Source organism: Atta colombica, unplaced genomic scaffold, assembly GCF_001594045.1.
Source record: "Atta colombica isolate Treedump-2 unplaced genomic scaffold, Acol1.0 scaffold53, whole genome shotgun sequence".
Lineage (NCBI taxonomy): Eukaryota > Metazoa > Arthropoda > Insecta > Hymenoptera > Formicidae > Atta > Atta colombica.
The window spans coordinates 431,790-441,048 of NW_017259543.1; the positions used below are offsets into that span (position 1 = coordinate 431,790).

Sequence of the window (9,259 nt, forward strand, 5' to 3'; positions counted from 1 at the left end):
ATGTTTACATTTGGTAAATATTGATTTAGAAATATTAAAACAAATATTTATTAAAATTTATTTTTTTCAATGTACTAATTAAAAAAAATTATCAATGTGAATTATTTCAATCACTATCGAGAAAATTTAAGAAGTAAAATAATAATTATACTTAATGGCGCAAAGAATTTTCCCCAAGTTTACATTTTTTTATTTAAAATCTTCAATACTTGGCAAAGTAGCTTAGATATTGTATAATATATCTCTAATATATTTCTTGTAAAATAGAAAAATTAATTCTTAACGCAATAATTGATTTAAAAAAGATCTTGAATTTACAATATATTTATTTTGGACGCTGTCTAAAATAACTCTTTCCTTTAAAAAAAAATTTAATACTGTAAGTACTAAATTAGTTAATGTTTAATTACTTTTTTGAATATTAAAAGCATCGTCGTTAGAGCTTTGATTGCTGAAGAGCTCGAGAAATATTACAGCGAATGGTTAGACACACAATGAATTAGACAAATTAATTTGCCATCAGATTCGCGATAGAGCATCTCTCGAAGATCTGCCGGGTGATGATGCAGCCGCGCAACCACGTTCTTTTGGTCGGCATGGGCGGTTCCGGACGGCAATCCCTGACGAAGTTGGCGTCTCATATATCCGACTACGAGCTTTTCCAGGTGCAGATATCTCAGCAATACGGCATGTACGAGTGGCACGAGGACTTGAAGAACATCCTGCAGAAGAGTGCAGCGAGCGACCTGCATACAGTCTTCCTCTTCATGGACACGCAGATCAAAGAGGAGGCCTTCCTCGAGGACATCAGCAACTTGCTCAACTCTGGCGAGGTGCCCAATCTTTTTGCAGCGGACGAGAAGTCCGAGATCTGCGAGAAAATGCGAATCATCGATCGACAGAGGGACAGGTTTGTCTTTCAATAGAATTAATATTCCACTGAAATCGGATAATTAAATTTTTGATTAATCAACGATAATATTATTACATCTTCCGTGACGTAGATTGTATTATTAAATCTATATAATAAGAGCGAAATTGTTTCAGTAATTAATAATTACCGCTACCATTCTTCGCAACGTAATAAAGTACACAACATTTTGAATAATATTAAATATAGAGAATGTTATCTTTTAATTTTGGCTTTTTTAATTATCTTTCATGTTGATTTTATAACGATTTTTTAAAGATTTTTTTTGAAATGATATTTATTTAATGGATTTCACTTATCGATAAATGTTAACAGTAATTGGAAGATCATACAGAGAGATTTCTTCATCAGGCAAATACAAATTTACATTTTAAAACAGATGTTTACGTTTTAAAATTCTCCTATTAATTAAGGGCATGTTTAATAAACTTGAAAAATCCAGATTAAAGTTTAAAACAGAAATTAATCATTTTATAAATTAAGCTTTAAAATCATTTGAAATTAAAAATCAAAGAATTGGATTACAAAAAATAAAGAAAATACGGATATATGAGAAATATAGTTGATTGAAGTTTGAAACATTCCCAATTTTTTTTTAAAACAATTTGTTTTAGTTTGTTTTACAAAGTAATTCTAAATGCCACAAACAGAAATACAAAATATTTTGATCGAATTAGAAAATTTGAAATATAGCGAAACATTTTCTGGGCATTGCAAAGTTACTCTGTGCAAAAATAAAAATAGAAAAAAAATCAACGTTTAATGCATAGAGATAGGAAGAAAAAACTTTTTATGATTTGAAGGATCGAGCATAAAGATGTCTTCTGAATTCAATCAAAATATTTTTTGTTTTTATTTGACACTTACAAGTTATTCTGTGCACTAAAAATGGGACAAATTTTTGATGCAGTCAAAAGTTTTTAAGTAATCTGAAGGATGATTTGTCAAATATAAAAGTGTCCTTCTGATATATGTATTCAATCGAAGTATTTTTTCTATCTACAACATATAAAAGTTACTCTGTACAAAAGTAGGAATGGAACAAACTGTTTTTAAAAAATCAGAGAACGTTCAAACTTCAATCAGCCGAGAAATATATTCAAAATTATATTCTACAGAAAGGTTGAAGCGATCTCTTGCTTTCTCATTTTAATCAAAATATTTAAAATAATAATTAAAAATAAAAATAAGATTGATATTTTCTGATTTGTGTTTAGGGCCGTGCAGACGGACGGCAGTCCGGTGGCTCTCTTCAACTTCTTCGTGCAGACGGTACGTGAACATCTGCACATAGTGCTGACGATGTCGCCGATCGGCGACAGCTTCCGCAACCGAAACCGCAAATTCCCCGCACTGGTGAACTGCTGCACCATCGATTGGCTGCAACCCTGGCCCGAGGATGCCCTGCTCGCGGTTGCCACGCAGTTCCTCGGCGAGCTTGACATGCCAAAAGACGAACGTTACGCCTGCATCGCGATGTGTCAGTATTTCCATACGTCCACGCAGAAGCTGACAAAGGATTTCTTCAGGCAGTTGGCTCGTCATAATTACGTCACGCCGACATCCTATCTGGAACTCATCAACACGTTCAAAGATCTCCTGAATCGAAAACGGAGAGAGGTATTGCAGGGTAAGAAGAGATACGAAGCTGGTCTCGATAGGCTGGACAGCACGCGCAAGGAGGTCGCCAGGATGCAGCAAATCTTGGTAGCTCTTCGGCCGAAGCTGGTGGTAGCTGCGAAGGACGTGGAGAGCATGCTCCTGGATGTGCAGCGACAGAGTGACGAAGCCACCGAGATCGAGCAGGTCGTTAAGGAGGATGAGGCGGCCGCTTTGGTGAGGACAGATTTCACAACTGCAATATCTTATTATCTTTATTGTCACTTTTGTTGATATATTATAATTATTTTATTCGAATTATTTAATTATTAATTTCTCACATGGATTTTACTATGTATGAAAAATTGGTCAATTTTTCTCTACAGTCTTGGCTAAAAATATTAGACATTAATATTTTTTTTATTCATCCAGAATTCTTTTATCTGCTTTGTTATTTATTGGTTACCGATATTATACATATTATATAAGTTTAAAAGATTCTTGAAACAAAAGATAATTTACAGCAAATGCCGCAAATCTTTCAGCTAAAATTTTAAATAATAATTAATAAGATGCATAATATTTTTGGCCAAGGCTATTTGTCTGAAATTTAGTTTTAATGTTTTGTGTTAATTTTTCAATACATTACTTATTCATTTTCTTCAAAATACCATAATATATCCCGAAGGTTTTCTTGCATACAATGCCGTTTTAAACACGATACCGTTGCCAGAATTTGCGTAGCACACGAGAATTTTGAGTAATCTGCGGTGTACAGTAAATTGAGATGGTTTCAGCTCATTTCATTTCAATTTACTAAAATATGTGTTGCGCAAATTCTGCATCGTGTTCAGTGCAAGAAAAATTTTTTTGTACTTTGAAGAGAAAAGAGTGATTTCTTTTGTTGAACTGTGTTATTATGAAAAGTTTAAAATTCAAGTAGCTATAAATTGATAAAAATAAGTGAATCATGAACTAAAATTCTTTTGATAACTCTTGAATTTTAAGTTTTTGTTTTGCCATAAAATGCCAAAAATTATTAAAAAACACTTTCTTAGTTTTGAAATTCTGATACGCTATGCAAATTTTGTCAACGTTATGTCAACGTTCGGTGTGAAAAAAATCTTAGTGAAATATATATACTATGACAATTCAGAAAGAAATAGAAGTATGTTGAACAGTGTTATTGAATAATTTAATTTTTAATATTGCACGGTTATGAGACTCTTAATGCTTGTTAGAAATTGATTAGTTTTTGAATTTTTAATCTTAAGGTATTCGTAGACGATTCTTGTACTTAAGATTGTCTTAAGATGAATCAAAAAGCTATATTAGCATCTTAAGACATTATTAAGATACTTCTTAAAATAAGAATCGGTTATTGATACCAATTTTCCAAGTTTGTTTTCAATCGAGTTACTTTAATTCTTTGGATATATTGAAACATTTGGATAATTAATTTATTTTGTGATGAATAATTTTAAATAAATGTAAGGGATTTAACGACTGACAATTATAATTTGCGCATACTAGATCGTCGCTGGGAAAGCCAATGAAATTCGCGCTGAATGCGACGCGAATCTTCAGGAAGTGATGCCAATACTGGACGCGGCGAATGCCGCTTTGAATACCCTGACTCCTCAGGACATCCAGATTGTCAAGTCCATGAAACATCCGCCGGCCGGCGTGCGATTGGTCATGGAAGCGATTTGCATATTAAAGGTATATTAAATAATCATGGAAACGATACACAAATAAATAAGTGTACTCTGCTTATCGACAGAAACAGGAAATTAATCGATGTTAAATTATATTTAGTTTCCAACTTGCATGAGGAATAACACATAAATATTAATATGTGTACAAAATATATATTTATATAGCATCTAATTGATTGTATCATTAATGTCATAAAATACAGGCGAACAGATATTACAACAAAATATAACAAATTTATTATATATAAATACATGTTATGATATATTATAATATGTAATGTGAAATAATCATGCATATACATATACATGAGTTTACGTCAAAGTTTGCTTCAAGTCTGATTTTCTTCTTTTTCTTCGCTTATCTTTGGAGCTGACGTCATAATTTACAATTATTAACTGTTAGATCTGTGAGATTTATAATTTAATTTATGTTGACTTAAACACACAGTTAAAAAATTAAAATGTATGATTGATCCAAAATTTGTCAAAAAGCCATAAACTTGCCGCAAAATTTTTTTTTAAAGTCAAATATAAAAAGATAAAATATCAAATTGTTATTTAAATTATCATATTGAAAAAATATTATTTAAAAGTATGAAAAAACATTTTTGGAATATAAAGACCGAGATTCAGAAATACTAAAAATATATATAACATTTTGCTATGAATGTTTTTAAAAATGAGACTTTAAGGGAAGATCATACCCCCCGTGGATCTGCCAAAATGATATAATTCTCGTATAAAAAAAAAAAATAAATGCTAAGTATATTTTGATAAGAACAATCCAAATTTGTAAATTTGTAGGAACATAATGAAAATTGTTTATGTTTTGATGAAAGGATTTATAACTGAGTAGATCTAGTGAATCCAATTCCGAAAGAATATAATTGAGTGGGTCTAATAAATAAATTCATCACGAGTATCGAAAGGTTAAAAATTCATTTAAAAATCGTACAGGACGTGAAGCCGGAGAAGGTTCACGGCCCGGAGGGTCCAATAGACGACTACTGGAAGCCATCGCTTCGCATTCTGGGCGACATTCGGTTCCTAGAATCGCTGCTGACTTTCGACAAGGACAACATCCCCGAGCGAATCATACACAATATTCGCACAACGATCCTAACGAATCCGAACTTCGATCCGGAACGTATCAGGCAAGTGTCGACCGCCTGCGAAGGTCTCTGCCGCTGGGTGTTTGCCCTATCGGAATACGACAAAGTTGCTAAAGTAGTGGCGCCGAAGAGGCAAGCTCTGGCGAGGGCCGAAGCTGATTACTCTGCAGCGATGGAACAGCTGACGCTGAAGAGGAATCAGCTGAAGGAAGTGAGAGAGAGACTGGCCCGATTGGAGATTTTGTTGGCGCAACGAAGAGCAGATTATCATGCGATGACCATCGAGGTGAAAGAGTGCGAAGAAAAGCTGAGAAGGGCCGAAGAACTTATCGGGGGCCTCGGTGGCGAATACACCAGATGGTCCGAGACCGCTAAGTAATAATAATATAAAGTATAACTTTTTGTACATCAGATATGCATCAGATATTTCGTTATCAAATTTAGTTTAATTACTTTAATTATGTAGATATCATTTGAAAGTCATTTTTAAGGCTTCCAAGCTAGATTGAAATTACAAAATTAATATTAATATATTTTTCAAAGTTAGAGAGTAGACCTTACAGACAAAACTATTTGCTACTTCAAACTGAAATGTAGCTTTTATGAAACATTAATGATTAGTGACAATGTTATATCTTAGCAGACTACTAAGTAATTTTGCCGGTTGTCTTCAGAATTCAGCGCAAATTATACAAGACATTGTGATTCTATTTCACAATTCTCATCTGTCTCATAATCACCTCCTTTCCTTTATATTACATATATTAAGAATTTGAATTTCTAAACATTAAAAATTACGAAATTTTTATGAAAATATTTTAAAAATGATGAAAATATTTTTTTTTCAGTTAAAAGTTCTACAAGAAATATTTATTATTTATTAAAAAACGAAATGTTGATCAAAATTTATTTTTTAGTGATATTCTGTCTAAAAATTATTTTTTGAAGATTTTGAATTTCAAAAAGTTATAATTAATATCACATAGGTTTACAAGATCATTATTTTGCCTTTAATCTTAATTTTTAGTTTTAATTTTTATATCAGTTTAGTTTTATCAGTTTAGTTTGCAAACTTCTAAACTAACCCAAATTGTAAAAATAAAAATATCAATTAAACTAAATGTGTAAATATACACTAGATGTGTCAAATTCTTTATTGAAGATAGATAAGATTCAGCTATAATATTGTTTAATTATTGAAGATGATTCATAAACATGGAATCGAAATCTTATATTTAATATTTAATATTATATTTAATATTCAATAAAGAATTTGAATTTACAAAAACACTCAATGTTGGGCTTTGATTGACATTTTTATTTCTACGATTTATAGACATTCTTTAGAAATTTTATCCAAAATAATTTGAAACTTTGTGATTACTGATAGATCACTCGGGGAACTGTATTACAAATTAACGGGCGATATCCTGATCGGTTCTGGTGTGGTGGCCTATCTCGGCGTATTCACGATGCAATTCCGACAGATGCAGATAGAGAATTGGGTGGAGTTCTGCACCAATCTGCAAGTGGTATGTACTCAGGACTTCCAACTCACGCAAATATTGGGTGATCCAGTACTCATCCGCGCCTGGAACATATTCGGCTTGCCGAGCGACCTATTCTCCATCGACAACGCCATAATCATCACAAACTCGCGCCGCTGGCCGCTCATGATTGACCCGCAGAGTCAAGCAAACAAGTGGGTGAAGAATATGGAGAAGGCGTCGAATCTGAACGTCATCAGATTGACCCAGCCGGATTACATGAGGATTCTGGAAAACGCCGTGCAGTTCGGACAGCCGGTGCTGCTGGAGAACATCGGCGAGGAACTGGAAGCGGCTCTGGAACCGTTATTGATGAAACAAACCTTCAGATCCGGTGGCGCGTTGTATATTAAGATTGGCGACAGCATCATTGAGTATTCCGATAAATTTCGGTAAGTTTGTCAACGTGCTTGAATTTTTTATTTCGTTTTTGACATGCTGAGTTATAAGCGTAATTTATAAATTATATCATTTACATTTTATTTAATTTTAATAATATCTGACAGTGTGAATCTAAAATTATTAAAAATTTGATGGAATAGGAATAAATTTAATGTAAACTTATAATGTTTTTAATAATTTGTAGTTTAATAATGCTATAAATTAATATTTGATGTAAATTATTTTTATTAATTTATTATTTGTCATTACTTTTGTATACATGAGATTCATTTATATGCTTGGAAAAATTTCTAGTAAAATTTCTAGTAAAAAAACATTTTATACTTATGTTAAAACTGACATTTGTTAAAATGTTTGTTCAATTTTTGAACCAAGTATTAATTTAATATACATAATATGATTAATATTATATAATATATAATATTGCATATTTATGTTGTTAAATTGATATTTAATGTTTTTCAGTAAATAAAAATAACACAAGTTTTAAATAAGTAACATAAAAATATAACATTTAAAAAAATTATAGTTTGAAAATAAAAATTCTAAGATAAATGAATAAAAAAAAAATGAAAATTAATGTGTTATAATTTAATATATTTTAACTGTGATTAACTTTTACTGAAAAAATATGCTTCTAAAATTGTTTCTAAATTGTATCAAAGTGTTCAATTTTTTTGTGTTTAATTTTTACACATGTTTTTAACATATTCACCTGGTATTAACATAACAATTTGGGTGAATCGTTTGAGACACGTGAAATATGTTAAATTTAGCACAAATTTTGAACTGTGTATGTGTGTGATTTTCGTAGATTTTACATCACTACGAAATTGCGAAATCCACATTATTTGCCAGAAGTAGTAGTAAAAGTGACTCTATTGAACTTCATGATCACACCGGCTGGTTTGGACGATCAACTTCTAGGAATAGTCGTTGCGAAGGAAAAACCCGAGCTCGAGGCCGAAAAAAATCAGCTAATAATTCAAGGAGCGGCCAATAAAAAGTATATATAAAACATCTTTTTATTTTACATATTTTAATTGATTTTCATATTATCTTTAAAATAGTTCAGTAATAATTAAATCATTGTAATATGATTGAACGATTATTTAAATTTTCTGCATTTAAAAATTATTGCGCGTGTTAAAAATATATTTATATCGCTGAAACGAACAAAATTTATATATTATCAATAATTTTCATAACCATTTCATTCTTAATTGATAAAATTAAGTATCGATAATTCCGTATTGACAAAGTGAATATATGTTAATGTTAATATTAATGAAATAAATTTTATATGTGAATAAATATTAAATTCTAAAGAACTTTGCCAATTCGCAATTCAGGATTATCGTAGCTCCGACGGGCAATATTTGCAACGTTTTTCCGCAGGATGTTAAAGGAGATAGAGAATAAGATCTTGGAGGTGTTGTCCGCGTCCAAAGCGAATATTCTCGAAGACGAAACCGCCATCAAAGTGTTGAGTTCATCGAAAAATTTAGCTGACGACATTCAAGCTAAACAGACTGCCGCTGAAATTACTGAGAAGTCGATCGACGTGGCGAGATTGCAGTATACGCCAATTGCAATCTACAGCACCGTTCTTTTCTTCACGATTGGTGAGAGAATGCAAGAATGCAAAAGTAACATTTATCTAATTTGAGAAAAAATTAGAAAATCATTTAATTTAAACCAATTGTTTTTAAAATTTCATTTAAATTTCAATCAAATTTGATTAGAATATATAAGAATGAAATATGTAGAATTATCTAATATAAAAATTATATAAAAAAAATATAATATAGAAATAGTATCTGTGGAAATCTCAATTTGATGAATGTGGAAACCTACTTTTTAAACTCATATATTTTTTTGAATTCATTAAAAATTTTTTAAAATAAATTTAAAATGTACCTAATAAATAAAAATATATACCTACATATA

At 31.1% G+C, this 9,259-nt stretch overlaps 1 protein-coding gene across 1 annotated transcript in view; it reads left to right on the forward strand.

Annotated features, from left to right (window-relative positions):
• The window catches only part of LOC108691844 (dynein heavy chain 7, axonemal), a 40,429-nt gene that overhangs the window by 22,125 nt on the left and 9,045 nt on the right, over positions 1-9,259 (forward strand). The window contains exons 22-28 of the mRNA XM_018199774.1: positions 524-910; positions 2,149-2,767; positions 4,064-4,252; positions 5,206-5,735; positions 6,751-7,299; positions 8,124-8,315; positions 8,708-8,934. Of these exons, the coding sequence (XP_018055263.1) occupies positions 524-910; positions 2,149-2,767; positions 4,064-4,252; positions 5,206-5,735; positions 6,751-7,299; positions 8,124-8,315; positions 8,708-8,934 (2,693 nt within the window). The remainder of the gene's footprint in view (positions 1-523; positions 911-2,148; positions 2,768-4,063; positions 4,253-5,205; positions 5,736-6,750; positions 7,300-8,123; positions 8,316-8,707; positions 8,935-9,259) is intronic.